Below are 24,216 nucleotides of genomic sequence, written 5' to 3' on the forward strand. Positions count from 1 at the left end.
ATGACAGGCTGTTCAGTCTCATGATTCTAACTGGGGAAAAAAAAATCATTAGAGTAACTTTCTGCTAGGATTCTTTCTTTTTTCATTCAGTGTAAATGTTTCAACTTGCTATAAATATTTGCATCCTTGTGCTATTGTTTAGTTTCAGTTGCTCCTCTGCTTTTCTGATGTCTGATTCCTGATCAGTTAGGAATAATATTCTTTGCTAGTCTCTTCTGTCATATTCGGAGGGAATTTGTTGTACTTTCGTGCATTATGCTAGTGTCCCACTTCCAACACATCTCACTGTGTTTCAGCTCCCCTTATCTTCTTGTTTCTCTTCCCATGGTACTGAGAAGTTTCCAAGATTAGCTTCACCCCATTCTTTTCAAGAAAACCGTTGTGTGAAGGAAACCGGAGATTTTTCTAAGGTCATTAGGCCTAGATAATTAGAGAGTCTGTCTTGGGGAATTTTTGCACATGTGCAGTCATCAAATTAAAAAGCAGTAGTGCAATTAAGAGACAGATGGGTTTTCATGGTTTCTAACTGTAAATATCCTCATGTGGATCCAAAATCAGAGCCATCTCCAGGTATCTGGGGCACAATGCTGATTGCTGCGTAGCAGAGATTGTTCTTCCCAGGGTACCCTTGAAGTAAGTTTTCAGTCTGTGTCCCTCAGTGCCCACTGCACTGCTCTGCTGGTTATCAGAGCAGCTCAGGGCAAGCGAAGCTGGTGGTAGCTGCAGTCACACAGTGGACTCGTCCTTCTGCTGAAGACAAGGACTTGCTTTGGTTTTGTTTACTGTGGGTTGTTACAACAGAATGCCTTCCCTTGTTTCACAAGAGCTTGTGTTAGGAGGAGGAGATCATCTACGAGTCTTCAAAATAAGCGTCGGAAAACCTGGGTCAGCATTGCTAAAGGCTGGGATTTGGTTAGATTGGTACCTCCGAGACCCTCTGAGAGGAAACCCCAGCAGCCCCTAATGCTGAAGATTCTCTGTGGTTCAGCCCTGTGGATGAGAGGTAATGTTTGCTGTGCATAAGTGAGTAGAAGCTTGGCATCTGCAAACTTGCAAACTTCTCTCTGGTTGAGTTCAGGGTGCCCCGTCCCGCTTGGAAGTCTCTGTTCTGAGCAAAAGCAGAGTGATTTATGCAGGAGTAGCATAGTCTCTTGTTGCCTGATACCAGCTGCTGGTTTCTGGGGATAAGTCACATCACCTGGACTTAAAAAAAAAAATTCCACTGCTTAGCAGTGTGTTGCAGCTAAGGAGAAGGCAAGATAACTGGTTGTCCCAGATGCTTTTGAATGCCCTATTTCAGCGGGAAACTTGATGTTTTGGTATTTGAAAAGCCCTCCAAACGTCCCCTGTGGCTTTGAAATGATGCCACATTTTGGAGGTTTGGATTCATGCCTCCAGTTATTTTTGAAAAGAACAGGAACCTAAAAATAACCATGTGTACTTTTCCAGGCAGAATTGACTGCTTTTTGTGAGCCAAGTGTTTGCATGGAGGCTGCTGGAATGAGGTGTTCTGTGTGTGAATTTATGGCTTTGTGTAGCCAGTCGGAGCGTTACCGGAGAGACTCCCGGCCTGGTGCTGGGTGAGAACGAAGCCCTCCTCCGTGGAAGAAGGGCTTGACCTCCATAAACTGCTGCTCTGCTACATGGGGAACACGAGCCCGCTGGAGCGTGCTTCCCGGCGCGCTGCCCTGCTGCTCGTCTTTGAATTACGGGAATCAGACACCGTTGAACGTATTTCTGCAGCCTCTGTAGAGCAAACTTACCCATTTGAAAAGCCTGAATATAAACCTGTTTTGGCTTCTAAATTTAGAAAGAATGCAGGCTGGAAGCTCTCTGAAGCGGATTTCAGTGAGCTAATTATTCTTGTAGATAAAGCACGTCTCCTGCATTGTCTAATCAGATGAAAATATCTGCATTACAGATGGTCCCTTCCATTCATTATTCAGTAAGGAGATTAAGTTTCTCAGAGAGAGGAGGAACATGATGGGGGTGGGGACATTGGTGGGAAGAGATTGAGCGCATCCCTGTTGCTGTCGCTGCTGTGTCGCATGGACGTGCCATCCTGCCTCTACAGGACCGTAATGGACCTGGCCATTCTTCTACCAGCGTAGCGAGTGCTGCGCTTCGTCAGGAGTGAGTTAGCTGGAATTTCCTTGCCAGTTCTTGTTTCACTCTTAAAATTATTGTAAGCCACAGAGTTGAAAGGGATTTTGGGGGGAATTTTTGTTGGATTCCCTATATCAGTTTATACTAAGGGGCTCGGTTTCTTCATTTTAGGCCATCATTTGTTGATCATTGCCTCCCAAGTACAGTAAGTAAAGAAACTGTTGGTCAGGAGTACTGAGTCAGATAGCTCTTGTACTCTGTTTTGAATGCAGTAGACCACTGACCCAGGAATCAATGTCTTGCTTCCAGAGGGGAAAAATAACCAATTTTCTCCCAACCACAATTGACCATCTGGTTATTTCTGTACTCAAGTTTTTTTTCCTGGTGAGGTTTTTCCCTCAACTGTTGGCTAAGTATGAGCTAGGGTAGCATTACAATACAAAAATAGATGGGTTTAAACAGGGCTGTGGTTCGTTTGAATTTTAACATGGCTGTATTTTGCAAAAGTGAAGGGGCAAAGCAGCTTCCATATGTGTTCTATCAAGTTAAAGTGTGGAGGTTTTGGTTACAACTGTTCCCTTCCAAACCACATAGGTAAGAGAAATGTATAGTGTAATTGGATCCAAATAAAGTATTGCAGCCACCTAGGTTAGATTTCAAGACCTGTATATGAAGCTTAGTATTTCAAAATAGTTTCGTGTTACTCTGGTTCTTTGTTCCTTTGCTAGACCATGGCTTTATAATCGCACCTTGTTATTGCTAAAGTGTTTTTCTTTCTCCTCTTAGAGTGTGAAAATCTTTTGTAGACGTTAGAAACTGACTGTTTCATGGAAGACAGCAATGTAGAAGCTGGCTTGTAAAAAATTATTGTTAAAAAGTATAGTTACCTTGCATGTGGGTTTGCTACTGTCTTGGTTGCTCAACAAGGAAACTGTTTACTACAAGAACAGATAAGATTCTAAGACAAAATTATCCATTAAAAACAATCTAGAGATGGTGTTAATTTACAAGTAGGGCATACAGAGCTCCAGAAGTAATGTTTCAGTATATTAGGTGAGAAAAATAATACTCTTTAGAACTGTTCTGAGATTGCAGTGAGTTTCTGCCTGAGATTTTGAAAATGTCTAGTAGCACTTTACTTTTACTGCTCGTAGCAGGTTGGATCTCTGAGTTCAGTCTCCAACATGTGCTTTGCTTTCACTATAGCTGGGATAGTAGAAAGTGCATTTCCCCCTCAAGCAGGTGTGATGATGCAGGTAGCCAGGTAGTCGTTCTGTTTTTAAAATCTTATTTCAGCCTAGCCGTTGGGTGGAACAGATAATTCTGACTGACTAAAGGGTTATTCTAGCCCGTTGTTTTCAGCTTGTACAGTTTGTAAGACCTTAGGCTCTTTGCAGAGTTCTTGATCTTTTTCCCAGAACCCTTGATGTGCACTTCTCTTGGCCCTCTGGCGCAGTGCGTAGCAGCAGGGCACTGGGGCTTTTTTCCCCCCTCCTTCCCTCTTGAGAAGCAGACCCACTCCTGTTGGCAGTGGTGGCTTTCTCCTTCACAGTGGGTCTGACAGGTTTGCCTCTGTTTGTCATTGTTTCTGTGGCTCTGAGTCAGATTGCTTTGCTGGGAGGGAAAGCAGCGGCAGAAGACAGCAGGCTGTGGTGCTTCACTGACCTGGGTCCCCTGGCTTAGCTGGCAAGGCTTGGAAGCAGCTCGAGTGAGCCTGCATTGCAGTGCAGGCACTTTTGTGTGAGATGCCAGATCTTATTCCAGTTTAGCGATAAGCGAAATGCTCACTTCTTTCCATACAAAGGAGTATGTGCAGAGAAATGATGCTAAGCAGTCACTGTTGTTGCTTTGATGTTCGTGAGGTGGTGATACAAGCCATCATCTTACTTGCCCCTCCAAAGTATGTCACAGTCATTAATTATGTAGCTGCATATTACTTTTTCTCTCTCCCTCTTATCTTCCTCCCCCAACCTTCATTCTGCCTTACTCGTGGCACAGCAGAGCAGCATGGCCCATCAGATTCCTCTCTTGTTTCAAAAGTACAGCTGCAAAAACGTTAACATGCAGAAAACCCGCGTAGCTGCGGGTATTAACCTGGGACTTGGTGTGGTTCCATCAGCGAGGTACCATGTACGTCGCTGAAGTGATAACGATAGTTCTTTTCAAATACAGCCTTTACATTATCTGATTTCCAACTTGAATGTATCGGAAGCATTTGAGGTGTATGCTGAGCACCCCGACGAGCCAGGTGCTCGCGTGCCAGTTGCAGCAAGAGCCTGATGCTGGCGTCAGTGTTCCCGGCCTTGGCTTCGGGTCCCCCTTGCTCCCAATCCGTGGGGACGGGAGACGGCGTTGGCTGGCCATTGCTAGCACGGGGCTTAGCTGCCTTCTCCACATGGAGCACAGCACTTGTGAGGCATCGCTGGTGCCTGGGGACCCTTCCCCAGTGGAGGGTGGGAGCGGAGAGGGGGCCGCAGGGACTTTGTTCCCTGGCGCCTCCGCCGGGCTTCATGAGGCCTTGCAGCAGTGCCGCTGGGCTAACGCAGTGTGTGTGCTTGGCCAAAAAGGGACGTGTAGCAGAAAGGAACAATGTTAACTCTTGTGTGTGTGGTTTTTGTGTTTCTGTCTTTTTTAAGCTGGAAAGAGGTGACTTCCTCTCAGAAGAATGGAGAGAGAGAATTGCAAACACAAGGTACAGTACAGCAATTGAATGCCGCTTTATGAACTGAATATTTGGGAGTCTGGATAATGGAAATTGGGAGGCTGGCCAGCTTTTTATATAGAATTTCCATAGCAAATACCAAAAGCCTATCTGCCAACTCCTATACTGGCCTCTTTGGATCCTGTTTTCTGACTTGAAGAATGGGTTTAAATGCATGTCCCATGATATTACATACATGGGTGTATCCAAGATAAATTCTGGTTGTACAAAGAAGAATAGACCCCTGCTTGTTTTGCATGCTCTTCAAGTTTGTGTTAAGAATTCTGGCAAAACACTAGTTATTTTGGCTGTTGGTACACACAGCTAGATTCACTTTCCATTAAAAAACAACAAAATCCAAGTGTGTCTGTTCCAGCTTAAATTGGGAATTCATTGAAGCTGATTGTCTTGAATATTTATTTCTGTGAAGGTATGCGTGGAGAGTTAAACTCGTTTTTGCTGGTAAAGAAAAGGGAATTTTTAAAGGCTTTATATTCTTTTCAGCCTTACGGATAAAAAGAAGTCTTGTTTTAACGTGACCTTCCAGGCCATCCTGTTATGTGGGGGTATGGAAGGCAGTTGTCAGCTCTCTGAAAGTCTTCAGGGTTGTGGCAATCTATGGATTGCTTCCAAGACACTGCTTTAAGAGTGCTCCATCAAGAAGGCGTCTGCCAGACTGACTTTTGCGTTATTATGTACCTCCATTAAACTTCTGGAGCTGCCTTTTAATTTGTGGACAGACTTTGTCCCAGCCTTGCAGCACAGCGTGGTTTTCCTTTGTTGTTTGCTACTCCAAATGCATGCTCCTCTGGTCTCTGTGCTGCAACTTTCCCTGGAAAAAAATCTTTTTTCCTTTATTTTTAGCTAAGTGTAGGGAACTGCTGGTAGATGTTTATTTTGCCTGGTATGCAGCTAAATGTATGCACACTGATCCTCAGCCACCTTGCTGTCTGATACAGAAATTCAAAAAGTAGCTTTTTGCTCACCAACATTAGGTGTTTGTGTTTGTTCTGAGAGTGCCAACTGTTCAGCATCTGCTCTCTAACGAGGCTGCAGACTGTCTGACGCATTCAGGCCGGAGCCACCCCATCTTGGTGAGCTGAGGATCGCCCTTCCTGTGAGCCGGTGGCCGGGCTCTGGAGGGAAGGATGCCCAGCTCCGCGCTGCTGTGAGTGCTCAGTATTCCTGTAAATAACTGCTTGGGACTCAGCAGTGTGTGCTGAAAAGAGGGCTGTAATCAAGGTGGACTGGGGCCTCCTGTGGTTCTGTCATGTGCACGCACAACATCGTGCCAGAATGAACGCTAAGAAATATATCTGGAAAACTTTTTCTTTTTCCCTTCCTTTCCTGGATGTTTTCTAGTCACGTTAATATGCTTGGCTGTTCTGCAAGGCCTCTTTTTTGGCATGTGGTGGGAAGGAGGAGGAAGAAACCCCTGTGAGCCTTGACTTGCCAGGCAGGGTTTCCCAAATTCCCAGGAGGAAGGAGTAGCAAGAAATATATATGTATCGGACATATTTATATATATATATATATATATATATATCTATCTATCTATCTATATTTGAGTATGTACTTTTTTTTATCTGCAGTTGTAATAACTTCGGCTGCTGCTCTTAAACTCATTGTCCTTGGTGAGCATGTTTCATGTGTGGAGGCACTAAGAGGGGAGGGTTTCAAGCAGATCTCTCGCAAATAAATCGATTCTTCATGCTGGAACAATATGCCAGCACGGCCTTCACAGCGTACGCATGCAGGGTGCTCGTGGCTTCTGGGGGATGCTGAGGACCCTTACCGCAGGCTAGTAGGGAACAGGTACCAGGGACATTTAGACCCAAGCCAGGCTATGTGGCTCTTAAAAATAAGGTGTTTTTTTTTCTCTTTTTTCTTTTTGAATCTGTGATGTGTTCTGCTTTTTTCCCAAACACTGTTTGTATGATTCTACCTACGTGCAGGTGTCTGTGTTTCCATGTGAGTGATGTTTTCAGGAAGACACACACACAAATTGGGTTTCTTAACCCAGACACAATTGTGCAACTCTTCTGTTGGGGGTTAGGGTGAAGCGCTGGGTTTAGGGCAGGGAAATTTGTGCTGGGAGATGTAAACCTCCCCTTTGCTTTATGGGAGAATTTAGAGCTAGAAGAGGAGCTGTGATGTTTTAGTGTGATATTTTAAATGCATATGAATAAGTAATAAGATGAAATGTGTATCTGTTGTGCTGGAGGATCGTTTTCTATGTGTGGTGAGTGTGTTGGTAGTTGTGTTGATATTTGCTCTCACCATGGGAGAGGAGTGAAAATATTTTGCACATTGTTTCTCTGTTGAAACTTGCTGATGTAATTAATAAGCTTGTAGTGCAAAAGCCAGCTGTATGCTGAGAGGAACTGTCAGAGCAGGCTGCCTTTACACTTTTTAAAATGTAACTATTTGGGCAGTATCTGTGGATGCTGAGGATTAGGTACTGTTTTGTGTAATGATGCCAGGAGAACACTTTGTTAGATGGAAGTAGCTGTATAGTCAGGGCCATGCAGCGTTTTTTGGTTTCACAAGTGCCTGTAAGTGTTGTAAGTGCCGGTGGCTTATAGCAGGCGGTGAGAGAGAGTTGTGCATGTATGCTTGGATGCCATGTGCCTGTTCCTGTTTATTAACTACACCATTGTCTTGCAGTGTTATTTTTGTGAATAATTTTGCCTTTGGTCCTGAGGTGGATCACCAACTGAAGGAGCGATTTGCGAACATGAAGGAAGGTAACAAATCGAACTTCAAACCTTTTTCCCTTGGTTTCCTGCTGCTGTGGGAGCTGGTGGCAGTAACAGCTTAGTTACGGCCATTGGGAGCCAGGTTGGTGGTTTCCTTTTGTGCCGTACGGATGAACGTCTGCACCGTGATGGTGATTTTTTGGGCTTTTTATGTCCTGTCTTCATATGAACCACCAATCTATGTGATTCCCTGAAGGCGGCTCTGCACGTGAAGACCTTTTGCAGTGCTCTGTGTGGCAGGAGGAGCGACTGGTCCTTGCTCATCTGTTGTGGGGACCAGCAAAGCTCCTGGCTGTGGGGCTCCTGCGTTCAGACACTTGGCACCGGTGGTGGGGAAGAGGACACCCAACCATGGAGACTGCAAAGCCACACGGGCTTGGCTTTGTGCATCCAGTTTCCATGATTGCATACAGAATTCAATTACTGGATTCTACTATTTAAAATTGTCACACTTAGTACTGGGTATTAACTAATTAGTATTAAAATGGGGACACTGTCACTGGTGATGTCTTGTGTGCTTCTTGAGAAGTTGCCTTGCAGGCACCAGTGACCGGGGATGTCCAGTAACGCCACTGCAGCCCTTAAGTTGCCTGAGGTAGTTTAGTGTCTTTTTCTTTCCTCTTAACCACTTGGATGAGTAACAAATGTATTTGGTTATGGCAGAAGTTACAAAAATAAATATTTCTAAAAAAAAAAAAAAAAAAAGCGTGGAACGAACAAAGAAGCTGTGGCTTCCCATAGGACAACTTTGTGCGGAAGTAAATAATGTGACTTTTGGGCTCTGATGCAAACCATAAAACCCCGAAACCTAATGTCTTATTTAACTTTAGTGGCTTTTAAATTTTTGTTAAGTAGTAGTGGCTTGGGAGAAGTGGCAAGGTGGGGAATGTTCAAGATCTCGTTCTTAGACACCCGAGTCCTTTTCCTGGTTCCGTTTCAGAACATGCTCAGTCTGGTGTATTTGACCGAAAAAAAAATAAGTGTTCGGTCTTAGGTTTTACAGACCATAACTGGAATAAGATAACATTGTTCCTAACTGAATTTTCTGTAGATTGCCACTGAGAAACAATGTGTTCCTTTTTTTAAAATGTTTTTAAGATCTATCACTTCTAAGTGACATGGCAACCTAGCAGGACTATCATATTGACTTCTCTGGATGCTGTCAGTATGAGCTTTAAGTAGCATTTTTTTGGTAATGATACACTAGTGATAGTTTTAGTAGAGCTGGTCTTTAGGACTCTATACTAAGTTATATTTAAAAACTGGCCATTTTTAAAAAACAGTAGAAACTGACTTTGCTTTTTTTTTCTTTTTCTAGGTGGGAGAATTGTGTCCTCAAAACCTTTTGCACCTCTAAATTTTAGAATTAACAGTCGAAACTTGAGCGGTAGGAATGCCCTTTTTATTATTGTTCACTACAATTATGCCATATTTGTTACCTGAACATGCGGGTTTTTGTTGCTTTTTAAAGAGTTAAGTAAATAGAAGAGTGCTGTATGTTGTCACAGCACATGTGCCAAAGCGAAATATCTTTTAAGAAGCGCTCTATTTTATGAGGTTCATCCTGATAGCTTTAGGTGTCTCTAATGTTGGTGTTTCCCCTCTTCCTGGGCTTTCATAGTTGTCTTTTATAGCTGAAGAGAAATAGGGTGTTTTGAGGGTGTGATTCATTTCTTCATTAACTACAAGGAGCTACAGTGACTAGCTTGCATGCAAGTTCCTTGTATCATAGCTGTCTAAATTTGGACAGGTAAATCCCACCAGTTATGATTTAAAAGGCTTAGATGCTGAAGTGCTCAACTTTGGAATGCCTCGTCCTCTACGCTGTGAACTAGTGAAACAGACCCATCCCATAAACGCCCAGTTGCTGTGTCTGTTTTGCTGCCAACAGAGTTTGTTTTTTCTTTCCTTTTGAACATAGTAGACTTGATATTTGCCAATGTTATCCTTTGCAAGTATGTGAACTGCAATTTAATGAGGTTTTGAGATTACTAACACTCTGTATTGTTGGTTTTGCTTCTGACCTTTTTTCAGTTTTTACTGTTGAAAGCTTTGCAAGCAGTAGAATGATCCAAGCCGGGTTTTATGTGCATTTACTGTGTCCAGAGCACAACATTCCCTAGATTTCAAAAATACTTTATTCTCCTCCTTGTACAAACACGGCCAGTAACATACGGAGTTACAACTCTCAAGTTCTCTTTTCTGTTTTTGGCCTGACGCTTATGGTAAACTGCTTTTCAAGAACAGTAATTTGAAGACTGTCATTAAGGCATTTGACTGAAATAGTGCCATTGTGAGTTATTTTTACTGAGCTTGAGTTGTTGTGAATGTCCTGAGCATCGGGCACCCAAAACTGCCATTTTCTTCCTGTTCGATAATCTTTTCTGTGGAATCTGGTTGTTTGGAACCTTACTAACCATTTGATCCTTGCTTGCCAATCTTTTGTAGACATGTACATGAAAATAAAACACAGCAGAGGTGTGCTGCTGGAGGTCCTCAAACCTCCAGAGAGCTGAGATCCGTCTGCCATTTTGCTAATAAGGCAAAGAGCACCTAAGCGAAGCCTGTTGCCTCTTTTATAGCACATTAGAACTAGATGAAATAGGAGAAGGTACTTCAGTGGTTTCCCTTAGGAGACGTGCCTATGTAAATACATTTTTTTTTCTTTGGCTTCTCAAGCCTTTGCTTTTCTGGCTTCCAACCATCTTATCTCCCTCTTTTCTAGGTTTGGCAGACTGCAGTTATTAAAAAAAAGTAGTGAGGAGGCTAAGTGGCCAATGTACTTTTCCCCACCCTAATAAACAGCCTGACTATGACTGTCAGTTGGGCCAGCTCCTTACTCTGTTTCAACCTTCGTGAATGCTGAAGTTTTATATACTGTTATTTAATGCTTGATGCATTGATACTAAAATTATATAGAAAGAGCTAAATAAGGTTTGGGTGTGTCAGATTGCTTAGCAAAAGAGTAGGTAATAGCTTCTGCTAATTGGAAGCTCTTACAAGGATTCAAATAAGAGGTCCTGAAAAGAAATTACCATTGTCTGTTACAAACAATGAGGGAAAATCATGGAAATCAGTTTTAGATCCTAATCCCATTCTGTGACTGTACTGTATTTGGGAAATACCAATATCAAATGAAGGCGCGTGGGCTGCTCTAGGCCTGGGGCTTGTTCCAGTCTTAATGGATTGTTGTAAATGATGCTTCCAGGGAAATGTCATCCACTTAGAGCTTGTGGCATAAAATGTGCATATCCGTCACATATAGAGAAGGTGATTGACTCTGCTGTGCTACCTTTATGCTGCTGCCTTAGAAGGCTTTTTGTAATACTTTAATTCAGCTTGTCTTTTTTTTTTGTGCCTGAGTGTCTGTCTCATGTTTTGATCTAAAATATGAATAGTTAAATAAATTTAAACATATAGTGGGAATGATAACCCTTCAGAAAGGAGTCAACCTTTTTTCTCAATATACCAATTTTGTCTTAGTAGTACCATCTGGAAAAAGAAATGGAAATGTGGGAAGAGTTGAACAAACCAAAGCAAGTATTAGAATGTGGTTAAAATAGCGACTGAAGTTGCTGAATCCTAAACCTTGCTTTTTGACTCCTCTGGGTAATTTTCCCTTTAATTAGAAGTGTGCCATAATTTCTTCTACAGTCATGCCACTTCTTTAGTGTTCAGTGGTTATGGAAATACTTAGGCACATCCCATACCTATTAATTCTAGGGAACAAAACAAATACAGGCGAGAAAGCAAATATAAAACATATTTGTCTTCAATCCAAATTTAGTGCAGTTACAGTTTACATGGGCTGGATCTAACAACATTCTGTAACTGGTCCTATCTAATTAAATCCTGCCTGTTACAACAGATGAAAATAGACACGGGAACGTCGTGTTGGTTAAAAAGTTACACTAGCACATCATTTTACTCTAGAATGGCTATCCCTGAGCAAATAAAAGCTAGATCAGCAAGAGAACAAGGAACTGCTTTTTAAACTCACTGCAGCGCTCTTTTAGGCCATTGCTGTCTGTATGTGAAGCTTAGCGTTTTGTTGTGAGCATGCTTTTACCGTTGCATGGCTACTTTCAGCTGAATAGAACTAAGTGGCGAACAGAGCAAGCTCAGGCTCCCTAACTTGGCTTTCTTCCTTTAGATATTGGCACTATAATGAGAGTTGTGGAGCTATCACCACTGAAAGGGTCTGTGTCATGGACCGGGAAACCAGTTTCTTACTACCTGCATACTATTGACCGAACCATAGTGAGTATAACTACTGACCAGTTGGTCTCTGGCTGCTTCACCCACTCTGGAATCAGCATGGAAACTTCAGGCAGTACTGTGGCAGTCTGTTAAATACCTGAAGGTGTATAAATTTACAACTATAATTCCTTCTCGTGTTCCAGGATAGCAGCTGTGCATAGTGGTGGTCTTGTACTATAGCTTACACATTAAGTGAAGACTCTGGGGGTCTTTAATTCATCGTTTTCCTTTGTGGTGTACAGACTGCCATAGTAATAATTCTCAATTTTAATTGATCTTTCAGTTGATGTAGAACCAGCCAAAGCTCAGTAACAATGCTGATGCATTCGCTGTTTGTTTTTATCTTTTCAGTTATAGAAAACAAAAACAACCCTGTAGAAACAAACTTTTGTGGAAAAATACTTTATTCCTATGCTGATTTTTTTTTTTTGATACAGTATTTTTTCTCAGTCTGCTTTAGTTCAATAGTGCTTTTGTTAAAGAATATACTAGAGTGCAGATAAATATTTTAGTGGAGTACAGGAGCGAAGTAGCTTCATTGAAAATAGCCTTCTGCTGAGTGGAGATATATTACACAAAGCTTTAAACCAAGGATAGGCTGTGGTGGAGACGATAAAACCTTGCTGAGGCTTGGATTATGTCCTGCTACACAATGTGTTTGTCTCTAAAACGAATGAATATAAATGACTTCTTGATGTAGCTTATCAGAAGAAAAATAGTTAATTTCTGCATTTGTCTTAAATTATTTTATTCTTATGTATTTTTCTATCATGACTTACAGAATGACTATCTTTGTATTTGCAGCTTGAAAACTATTTTTCTAGTCTCAAAAATCCAAAACTCAGGGTAAGTTTCAGATACCTTTTGTACAAAATTCAAAATAATGGGGCAGCCAATCTGAGGACCTTAGTCACTTGTTAAATGTGCAGAATTGATAGCAAATTGAGTTTTCTTGATAGATAAGGAACATGTGCATGGGGCTAATTGAAGCGAAGCATCATATGCCATCAAGCACTAATACAATAATGTTTAAGAGCTTTGTAATAGGTAATTAATGGGCCAACCTCATGGTGTTTTTCCCTTGCCTTGGAGACTTTTAAAGAGCTATTTGTTCATTAAAGAACTGAAGTTTAAGAGGGAAAGGGTAATTTGAATCTGTCCCAGTGTTCAGCTGCATGAAAATGAAGCTGAAGAGCACTCTGAGCTTCAACTTTTGGGACTTGCTATTTGAGATGTGAAATATGTTGTCAGTTGCTGCAATCTGTGCTATCACATGTGGAATTAAAATGCCAGACGATTTTTGAGACTGGGCTTTATCCATGTGAAATAACCGATGGTGCTGGTATTCCCAGTAATGGAAAGAAGCACGGATATGCAATTTAAAACTTTAGGAGAAGATTAGTCTTAAAACTGACTTGCTTAGTAGGTGTTGAAAACAGACCAATGGTACCTTAAATACAGGATGGCATCCATGTACTTTTGAACTACCCTGCTTTAAATGGTGAGGCTGTTTAAATCTGCCATTTATGCAGTCTGGTTGATAAATTTCTCAAATTGAAGAGGTGTTGGAGTTGTCTGAATTTTTGTGTAAGTTTAACCTCACCTGGAAGGTACAAGAAAGGCTTTTAGTGAGCTGTTTGAAATATCCTGGCCTTAGGGGCTAGTAGAAAATGAAGCTTCAAAGTTGCTTTTATGCTGTATTCCACGGACTTGGTTAAAGTCGAATTAGATGATGATTAATGGCTTTGCCATTAAAAAACTTATATGACTTGAAAAGTGATACATGAAATATTGGGGGTATAGGTAAAGATATTGTAATATTTAAAATTTGTGTTATTAAAAAAAGGAACTTGAAACACTAGTGTATGATCTTGGGGGGTAGACTTGGGAGGTGGGGCAGAATAAGGGAAGAGGTTGGGGCTTAATATTCTTTCCTTTGTGGCCACATGTTTGAAACACATTATACTAGGTAATGCAATGCAAAAGGATGACTTGCACTTACCTTCCTTTTCCCACTGACTGTAGCCTGGAGCAGGGTGAGCATTTTTCCCCAGCTAGCTGGTAACAAAGTTGTTTTCTTTCTTTTTTTAAATTTGGCTTTGTATGATATGAGTACTTACACCTAGCTCTCTTAGAAGACTAAATCAGGAAACGCAGGGATCTGTATTAGTGCAAAATATAAGAACAAAATTTTTAATTGTGTAAAATATTTGTTCAGGAGGAACAAGAGGCAGCTAGACGTCGTCAGCAACGAGAAAATAAGAGCAACACAACTACTCCAACGAAGGTTCAAGAAAACAAGGTGACTATCCAGCATTTTTCTAGAGTAAATGCGTTTTCTCTTGAGCTTTAAATGAATTCATAATCTGTCAGAAAAAGCCTGATTCTGTGGGAAGACTGTGTTTGTTCTGAGTATATAAACTGGTATCGCTGTTGCTGTGGACAAAAATATGATTGAGTGACACTTGGGAATTGCACCAATAATTCTGGAAAAAAAGTATTGCAAGATGAATAGAAGAGTTGGTTGACCACCCTCGCACTGGCTTGCAGAGCTTTCCCTGAGTCATAAGCCCTTGAATGGAATTCAGAGAGTGCTGAGTCTCTTGCAAAGACTTACTTCCTTTCTCCTTCAGTTGCACGACACTATTAGAGATGCAGCAACTGTTCATGCACAAAAATATAAAGCATTGAATGTACTCTGACTTTTTAATTAAATTTAGTTGAAGAATATAGTCAATAGAGAAGGTATAATCAGCTTTTCTTAGACAACAGTTAGACTTCTTTCTCTGTAATGAGTAGGTCCAGAAAGGAATTAGCACAACTTGGGTGCTGGGGACAGCTCTAATCCCAAGCAAGTCTATTTCATTGGCAAGTTATTTAACTGCAGTGCATCGGTTTGCTTTAATAACTTCATTTAATAGTTTTATAAGTGCATGCTTAAAGTGAAGGCTGTGTATGTAGGTAGAAAAGACTAAAGGGCTTTCGGCTTTTAAAAAATCTCTTAGGATTCTGGTGCTGAAGAAGAAAAAGCTGGGGCAAATTCTGTTAAAAAGCCATCTCCCTCTAAAGCACGGAAGAAAAAGCTAAGTAAAAAAGGAAGGAAAATGGCAGGCAGGAAACGAGGACGTCCCAAGAAAATGAGCACTGCAAATACAGAGCGCAAGACTAAGAAGAACCAAACCGCACTAGAACTCCTGCATGCTCAAACTGTTTCACAGACATCTTCATCCTCTCCTCAGGGTGAGTTCAAAGCAGGCGTTAAGAGAAGCCCTTCCCTGCCACGTGAGCATAGATAAGGATCTGAGGCTCTGAATGAATGCACAGAGGTCATTCTTCCTTTAGTGCTGGGTTTAGTTTGGTTTTGTGCTGTAACTTCTTCCTTACCACCAAAGCAAAGTGCTCCTGGAGGGGGGTGGTGCGCCTCTGTGAGGTGAAGGTGATTGAAACTGTCTGTAGGTATTTGACCAGGAGCTGGAGCTGTGCTGTGGTTGACAGCTTGTCTCTGTGGCTGCTCTTCTAAAGATAAGCTGTAGATGCCAGTCCAAACACAAGTTGTTGCAGTGTGTTTCTCTAGCGAAGTTACTGGATCTCTCATTGTAAATGACATGCCTTTGAATAGTAAAGCCTTCTGTGCCCTTGCCAGAAACAATGAAAGGTTATCTTTTTGTCTCTCTTCAGATGCATACAAGTCACCTCATAGTCCATATTACCAACTACCTCCTAAAGTGCAACGGCATTCATCTAACCAGCTACTGGTGACACCTACCCCACCTGCACTACAGAAGCTGCTAGGTATGGCTGTAATATCATCACAGTGTTTGAGATGAGGATTTTTCCTTTGACATTTCTAAGCATATGCTAAACTGAGTGGCTGTTAATAGACAGCCACGGTGGAAAGGTGCATATTGAACAGGACAGGGGGCCAACTTGCTGCAGAAGTTGATGTCTTGGTCTGTGTTTGTTCTTGACATTATTTAGCTCTCATTTGGCACAAATAGAAAGAAATGGATTTAGCAGGAATCCAAAATAACTTTAAATGGAAATTGCTAGTCAGAAATAACTTCATTTTAAATGAAACCATTCTTTTATTCTTAAGTGATACAGTCTTGGACAACAACACTCCATTTTCCCTGTGAAACTCACAGCAAAGTCAAACAGTAATGAGATTCTGTCTGAGTTTGTTTTTGGGTCACAAAGGTGGTGTGATTGGAAAATATTTTCTATAGACAAGAGCTGATTTAAAGAAAACCATGGGCGTCATTCCCCCTCGATCCTTTCTACTGTAATGTTTCCTTCTGTTGTACAGACCTAAGGCACCTGTGATGTCCTTAACTTCTGCTCTCTTCCTGTAGTGTGTTATGGTTGTGAGTGACTTCTTCTTGTAGAAAAAGAGAGAGAAAAGGAGTGAGTTGGGTGTTTCCTGGGGAGCGGTGGGGGGAATGACACTTGTCTGGAGGAAACCTTGCTGCAACAGTCTGTGTAATGTCTGTTGCATGTTTTGGTTGCCTGCGATTGCAGCAGACTGGACTTAGTCATGTGGTTGGCTTCATGATGAAAGGACCCCAGGAGGGCTGGGGAGAAAGAAGGTGTTGCATAATAGGAGTAAAAGGAGTGTGAGGATGAGGAGCAAGTAATCCCTGGAGAGAGAACGAACGTGGGCATGGAGCTCGTCATCTCTGTGGGGGCAGGAGGAATACAGCAAGCCCCGTCTTAGGATGCTGGGAGAACAAGTGCTGTGAGCTCAGTGCCCCTTTCGGCTGTTACAGCTAGTCTTGTATTGCTTTTACTGACAGTGCATTAAAAACTGTTCAACTCCTCTTTCATCGTGCAAGCGCAGCATTAGCACCTGTCATCTTCCTCATTTTAGAGTGCAGCGTCATGACTTTCACTGGATTACCTATTAAAGCTATCTAATGGATCCAAGAGTTCAGCTTGCACCAGAAGACTTTTTCAGCATGGTTTAAATTGATCCTTAATAGTTTGGTCTGCCTGAGAATCCAAACAAAAAGGAAGTGAGAGCAAGGGTGGGAGGTCAAGGGAGCAAGCAGACTTAAATAGGAGCATTGCACTTTCTCTCACTTGAAATATCATCTCCTTGTTTCTTTTGCAGACTCTTTTAAGATCCAGTACATGCAGTTCATGGCATACATGAAAACTCCTCAGTATAAAGCAAGTCTGCAACAGTTACTGGAGCAGGAAAAGGTAGGTGTCTTTTGTCGTTTCTAAACAAAATTGCCAGCCCACCAGATACCTTAGCTGTGGGGGAAAAAAAGACGGAGATTGGAATTGTGTACACTTGAACACCAGTACTGCACCAGGCCAATTATAGAGACTATACCAAAGTAATAATTAGACTGAATGACTGTATGTGGGGATTTTATTGCTAACTTGGTCAGTCTTTACGTGCTTGAATTTCCTATCTGCAGACTGGGAAAACGTACCATCTCTCTTCCCTATGGTGCCCCCCCAACCTGAGAGCGCTCACTTCAGTGTTTTTGTTTTTTCTTCTATTTTGACATGAAGCTGTGTGCATAAATGCAGGAAGCTGGTGTCTTGAACCCTGTCCTTTTCTCCTATTTGGGATTGGCAGCTGCTTTTCTTCTCTAAATGTCTCATGGGTCACAGGAACAAGAGGTGGTGGTCAACTTTTCCAGCAGTATGCACTGTCTGAATATGTTCCTGCCCTCCCCTTAGATGAGCTTCCCTGCGTGGATGCATCCTGTGATTTGCCAGTAGAACTGCTCCGAGATAATTAAATTGTGCTTAATCTAGCTAAAGGTTGTAGCAGCTCTGTATAAGGGCTACCTTAAAAAAAAAAAAAAAAGGGGGGGGGGGGGAACTGCAAACTAATTCTCTGGAGTTAAATTTTCTTGTTTTTGACAGCTTTGTCTTTTCCCACTATAGGAAAGCCTAAAACAAAATCTGAATACTCTAGCATCAACATGGTTCATTAAACTTGCAACAAATTGAAGTATGGGATTAAAAAATAAATCTGTCATATAAATAACTTAAGGATGCTTCAGTCCATTTATCAGTATTGATAGTCTTAATATGCTAAGATTACATGGGTGGACAAAGTGTAAATTTATGAAAATGTGAGTTGAAGTACATGGAAAGGCAAAGAAAATGCTGCAGCTGTGAAGTGTGTGGTGTTTTTCTTTGCTGTGGAGCCATCTCTCCAGCAGAGGGAGGAGATTTACTGCCTAAACACCTTTTCTTCTGGTATTGCCTTACCTCAGTTTTAATTGCTTGATAAATTAGTCATGATGAAAAAGAATATGCTTGCTACTTGTGTGGAGGAACATTTCCCCATAGAGCTCAACTATAACCTTTAACATCTGGCCAATTCCTGCTTTTGGTAGCTCCCATGGAAGATTTCCTTGCCTGTGAAGGCTTTCTGAAAGTGCCAGCATAAAGCTGATTTGTTTTGTGGGATTTTCCATAATGGGAACTCTTTTTCCAGATGAGAAAGGTTAACTTGTGCTACCTCATTCATTACTGAGAATGGGCTGATGCTGGTGTGCTGTTCATGCAGTCTTTTTTTCTTATGGTTGTTCCCATTTATTTTCATAGTCAAACAGCACTTTGAATTTCCTTTTTTTTTCCTGAAGTAACATTTTTTACTTCTTCTGTGCTTGTTGTCAGAAAAGTCAGCATAAATTTGACTTAGCTTCTTGCACAGAAAATAGAATGAGGAATGATGGTGCACAAATATTGTGCTGTATGCTGGAAGCATAACTCGAGTGTGGAGAAGCAATCAGCTCATATTGGTGTCTGACAGCTGTTTCATACCTTGACATTGAAATGAGAAATTCAGCGTGAAAAGATTTTTCTTTAATGGAGTGTTACACTGAGCAAGGCTAGTTAAACTGCACAAAAGCAGAAGCAGAACTTTTATGGATGAGGTGCTGTTGTATATGCTTTTTAATAACTCCCTCTAATGTGAGGTGTTTTTTTTAAGTACAATAAAAACGTTTTGATAATGCAGTTTTGAAATAAACAAGATGCTGTGAGCTGCTAGTTCACTTAGAGTACCCTTAGGTGGAGCTGTCAGCTCCTCCACTGCTTGTAAAGGATGAATGAAATGGCCGATGTTGAAAGCATAAACCACTTTTTCAGCATCACCTGTGGCAGGCAGTTTAGCTTTGCAGTGACTCAACTGTTTTCCCAAGTCATTGGCGTGAATGGCAATATGAGCTGTGCGCCAGGGCCACTGTGTTTTTCACATGTACTGGACCTGCCAGCACTGCAGCTTCACTTCATTAATGGACTGCTTGGAAGATCAACGCATTTATTTTGCCCTTGTCCTCAGCTTTCTTTGGGGTGACAGCTCAGTTTCTGCATGATTCCTGTTTGATTTCAGCAGCAAAAGTTGGAGAAAAGTGTAATCTCCAGAACTCTTTATTCTCCCTTCACTCATCTTCCAGTTTGGAACTGAAAAACTGAGACTCCTCAGCCAGTCCAGGTCTTGCACTTTGCTGCACGCATGGTGCGTGACCATGAAATGAGTAAGCAAGTATCTAGTTAAGGAATGTAATGGGCAGGAAATGTTCTGCCAGTGGAAGGGTTGGGTGGCCTGCCGAAGTAATTTTGGCATTAGAAGTACAAGTGGTTTGGCTTATTTATGACTTTCCTCCCACGTCCCCCACAGTGTATTTTCATTTACTGAGTGTCTTCCATGAGACATGGGTATTGTGTAGGAAAATTCTCAACTGGGGCTCTGGAGATTCAGATTCTGTTCCCGTTTTAGTAACAGATATACAGATGATCTTTTCCAGTTCCATTTCTGCTCTGTAGGATGTAATTATTACTACTTCTTTACAATGTACTAGGAGGATAAGAATGAATTTAAGACTGTCCAGATTATATCTTACCATATAGCAGAAGAAACTACCCCAAAGCTCTTTTCAACCTACTGAGCTCCACCAAAGTGTTGAATACTAATAAATACAGTCTCATAGAAGTCTGGGACAGAGCTGGATTTTTTCATAGGTTTCTACTCTGAGCACAGTCACACACAACTTGCTGTACAAACTAGATGTAAACATCTTACCAAGAGGGATTGTGCTGTAGTTGATGCTATATATTCTCTTCCCTCTTCCAGGAGAAGAATGCACAGCTACTGGGAACAGCACAGCAGTTATTCACCCACTGCCAGGCACAGAAAGAGGAAATCAAACGTCTTTTTCAACAGAAACTTGATGAGGTAGCAACCCTGGTCTGGTGGAAGTGTGTGCTTGTTCATCATCTGCAAGCAAATGCTTTTGATTAAAAAATGAGCACGTCTAACGTCTAGAGTAGTCTCAAAGTAGTCTCCTTTTTGCACTAGATCATGTTAAATCACATGGAATCTTCCAATATTTGATTAGGTTTGATTTTCGTTGTTAAAATTGTGTGATACTGTATCCAAGGGAAGAGGGTGACAGATCACAGCACTGTGGTATTTTAGTAAAGGATACACCCACAGCTAGTTGAACAAACTCTGTATTACAAATACAAGTTTGGAAGCATAGAAGGAAACATGGTAGCTCTACAAAAATAGAGTTGTTCTGGCTGGCAAGAAACTAAATGTCAGTTTTAGAGTTAAATTGCTGGAACAGCAGCTCCAAATAAGGTACTTCTGTCCTTTTTCCCTATCCCCTAGTGATGACAAAGTGCTTTGGAGAATGCGGGGGGCTTCCTGGAAGCTGCAGAAGTTCTGCAGTCTTACTTTGTGACACTTCTATGTGACAGTTGTCTGGAATTAGTGTGTCAAGACCTTACTGAATGATCTCTTTCCCTTTCACCCTCCATGTTGTAGTTGGGCGTTAAGGCTCTGACATACAATGACCTGATTCAGGCTCAGAAGGAAATCTCTGCTCACAATCAGCAACTGAAAGAACAGACAAAACAGCTGGAGAAGGATAACAGCGAACTCAGGAACCAGAGCTTACAGCTGGTGCGTACAGTGCTTTTATTTGAGTAGCAGAGTGATGCTCCCGTCTGTGTAAGGAGGACAGATCATGAGCTGAGGGCTGCCCCCCTCTCTAGGTATCTTAATGAATAATAGTAATAAAAAAAAAAAACAACCTCTAGCTGCTATAGCTTCTCTGTAACTGAGAAGAATGACTGGAAAAGAATGCAGGTGGTACTTCTTGGAAACTTTTTTTTTCACTCGTAACCAGATGCTGAGGTAGCAGTTTGGTGGCCTCATCTGTGTCCCTTAAACAGCTGCACAGCTGTATGTGGGCTTGTCACTTTATCTGGATCTCTGGCAAAAAAAGTGTGTACAGCACTTGCTTTGTAGTACCCATAACTCTTATGTTTTTCATCTCAGTAACTCAAACTGTTAAGTTTAGGCAAGGGAATCGAAGTTGTTAGGCTGGGTACTAACAGTGTATTAAGAAGGAACCAGGCCACCTCCTGCCCCATTAGACAGGGACTACAGGACCCTTTTGTGGTGGTATTTTGCTTAAGCTGAGAGGAGTTTTCAACAGGATAAGAAGTTGCTTGCAGATATCCAGACGAAAGGTGCATGCCTTTCACCTTGTACCTTGAGTGGTGTGAAAAGTTGAAAGATGTTTTTTGATCTGTTTATCTCACGTCTTTGCAGCTTAAAGCACGCTGTGAAGAACTGAAGCTGGATTGGTCAACATTGTCACTGGAGAACTTGCTGAAAGAGAAGCAGGCGCTGAAGAATCAGATTTCTGAGAAACAAAAGCACTGTTTGGAACTGCAGGTACAGAGCAAGAAACAACTCTAGAGTCACCAACTCAGGGTAGCTCCTGGACAAGGGGCCATTTCAGAATACTTGACTAAATAGGATACTAAGGGATAAGCTGGGTGGCTGTTTTTTCTGGAGATCAATCCTTTTGTTGGGGGAGGGGAGTGTCTGTTAGTAAGCTTGAAGAATAAGAATGTAGATGACTTTTAAACAAAGCAGATGCTATGACCTGATTCCCTGGTAATGCTGTGGAAGAAGGAATCATGATTTATCATTAAACATTATTTAAAAAGCATGACTGGCTTTAAAAAAAAAAAAAAAAGTCTTGCTTGTTAGCATAATATGTGGCTTCATGGTAATGTCTTCTGTGTGCTCTGAAGTCTCAATTCAGGAATCATATCCCACAGAATGACACCACAGTGAAAGAAATGAAACTCCTGTGACTGAAGAACTTTTCCTTCCTTGTGAAGGTAGTTTTAAAGCTAATCCAGCCTTTTTGCTGGATGCCTAGGCAGGGAGTGACCTTTTCCCTCAATGACTGACAACATTGAGTTACTCCGTATTCTCTATAGACATTGAGGATATTTTACATTTTATTCCAAAATGTAAAAGGTGTTTTCTAAGCGTGTGAGCCATTCCCTTTCCCTGTACCTTTTGGTCTCAAACTTGTAATAGCACATTGAAATTTGTTCCTCAAATTGTGGGACGCTTGTTTTGCATTATTACCAGAAATGGGGTCACTTGTTCTGATAAGTATATCGAGGCAAAACTCCATGATGTGATAGAATTGTTAAGTGTGGTCTTTAATCATTGTCCTCCTCTTCATTTAAAGATCAGCATTGTGGAACTTGAGAAAAGTCAAAGACAGCAGGAGCTAATGCAGCTGAAATCATACACGCCGTCTGATGAGTCACTGTCAGTACAGCTACGCAATAAAAACCATTTGAGCCGTGATCCTGAGGCTGATCACGGCAGGTTCCAACTGGAGCTTGAATGCTCTAAATTTCCGATGCCCCACATCAATGGCATGAGCCCTGAACTGTCCATGAATGGCCATGCTACTCCCTATGAAATCCATAACACTTTTAGCAGGCCGTCCTCCAAGCAGAACACCCCTCAGTACACGACTTCTCACCTGGACCAAGAAATAGTACCTTGTACCCCAAACCACAGCAGCAGACAGAAGGCAGACAAGATGACGAGCTTGTCCTTACCTGACTATACCAGGTTTTCCCCAGCTAAAATAGCACTAAGGAGACACTTGAATCAAGACCATGCAGTCAATGGAAAAGCAACAACTAATGAGATACAGAGGTGAGAGTGATCATTTCCTAGGTTGGGAATGGAGGGGTTTGTTTATTTTAATAAGTGTTTTATTTGTATTGTGGAAAAATATTTTTAAAAGTGGAGTTTTACGTACTTAAAAGTTTTGTCTCAGCAAAACCTGCAGTGCTAGCTGATCAGGTAAACAAGGTGGTATGGTACCTGGAGTTTGGTATGGGAATTCCTGGCAAAACAAAAGTAGTTAGATTTGTATTCTAATGATCCTACATCTCTGTTCTAGAGCTGACCACGTCAAAGAGAATGGCCTTACGTATCCAAGCCCTGGTATTTCAAATGGCATAAAGCTGAGTCCTCAGGAAACTCGGCCCTCTTCCCCAACGGCCTTACCAATTGCAGGCGAGAAGGTAAAAGATTTGCTTTTGCTTGAATTCAGAGACTTTACACCTTGCAGAACAAAAAGAGTTGGCCAGACTAGGAGAAGCAGACGTGCTTGGTCAGCTTGGCATGGAAAATAATATAAATTACAGTAGGTGTGGTGCAACAAAAAAGAGGAACTGGCTAGAGGAAGAGAGAATACGGTGCTCATGAAAGGCATGCTTACCTTTTGAGTCACTGGCTTGCATGTGAACTGTGCCAGTAATGCAGTAGGACTTCTTTTTGATCTAGTGTGAGTGTACTTTGACTTGAAAATTACTGTCTTTTGTATTAAAAAAAGTAAAGTTGTCCACATTGGTCCTGCCATGAATCCTATTGGTGCTCGTTTCAGAGCAAGCAGGTGCCCTCCCACGGGAGGTTACCATGGAAAAATTTCTGGCTACTCCATCTTCTGTGTACAGAGGACCTCAAGATACAAATTCTGTTAGATGAGTGTTTTTCAGAGTTGTAACAAAGACACTAGGAAATGAGCTCACCTCAGACATCCTTTTCCTTATGCTTAGGGGCAGTAGTAGCTTTAATTTATGTATTTCTGTGCTGTTGGATGTTGCTGTCCCAGTAGACTGACGTTGGTAACAAAGCTGCTCCGTGCATGCCCTGTCTTTGCTATATAGTTGTCACTCTTAATCATGTAATTCTCAACAGGGGGGAATAAAAAAGGACAAAATCTAAATGAGCAAGTTACCGTTAGTTTAGGATGTCTTTTCAGTAATAGCTTGCAGTTGAGAACGTTACTTTCTCTTTTGCATTTGCAGGGTTTAAGAGAGAGAACCTCTGTGAGTAATGGAGAAACTATCACCAGCCTACCTATCAGTATTCCTCTCAGCACAGTGCAGCCCAATAAACTCCCTGTTAGTATCCCTCTGGCCAGCGTAGTCCTACCTAGCCGTGTTGAGAAGGTGGTGAGTAAGGGATCATCAACGCTTTCCATGCCTAACTAAAATCACATTGGGCAGTAATGGGGTGCT

The 24,216-nt window shown here is 41.7% G+C and overlaps 1 protein-coding gene across 10 annotated transcripts in view; it reads left to right on the forward strand.

Moving 5' to 3' along the window:
- DOT1L (DOT1 like histone lysine methyltransferase) overlaps positions 1-24,216 on the forward strand; it is a 74,474-nt gene that overhangs the window by 32,283 nt on the left and 17,975 nt on the right. For all 10 annotated transcript variants that reach the window (XR_004782118.2, XM_035569633.2, XM_035569630.2 and 7 more), the window contains 15 exons: positions 4,743-4,798; positions 7,475-7,554; positions 8,885-8,953; positions 11,720-11,826; positions 12,631-12,672; positions 14,045-14,128; positions 14,832-15,066; positions 15,505-15,618; positions 16,937-17,028; positions 19,931-20,032; positions 20,627-20,764; positions 21,419-21,544; positions 22,362-22,843; positions 23,094-23,217; positions 24,004-24,150. Coding sequence is in view for 9 of the 10 variants with exons in the window: in XM_035569633.2 (XP_035425526.1) it covers positions 4,743-4,798; positions 7,475-7,554; positions 8,885-8,953; positions 11,720-11,826; positions 12,631-12,672; positions 14,045-14,128; positions 14,832-15,066; positions 15,505-15,618; positions 16,937-17,028; positions 19,931-20,032; positions 20,627-20,764; positions 21,419-21,544; positions 22,362-22,843; positions 23,094-23,217; positions 24,004-24,150 (1,998 nt within the window). In the remaining variant the exon portion in view is untranslated. The remainder of the gene's footprint in view (positions 1-4,742; positions 4,799-7,474; positions 7,555-8,884; positions 8,954-11,719; positions 11,827-12,630; positions 12,673-14,044; positions 14,129-14,831; positions 15,067-15,504; positions 15,619-16,936; positions 17,029-19,930; positions 20,033-20,626; positions 20,765-21,418; positions 21,545-22,361; positions 22,844-23,093; positions 23,218-24,003; positions 24,151-24,216) is intronic.

The sequence above is a fragment of the Cygnus atratus genome, chromosome 26, assembly GCF_013377495.2.
Source record: "Cygnus atratus isolate AKBS03 ecotype Queensland, Australia chromosome 26, CAtr_DNAZoo_HiC_assembly, whole genome shotgun sequence".
NCBI classification, from domain to species: Eukaryota; Metazoa; Chordata; class Aves; order Anseriformes; family Anatidae; genus Cygnus; species Cygnus atratus.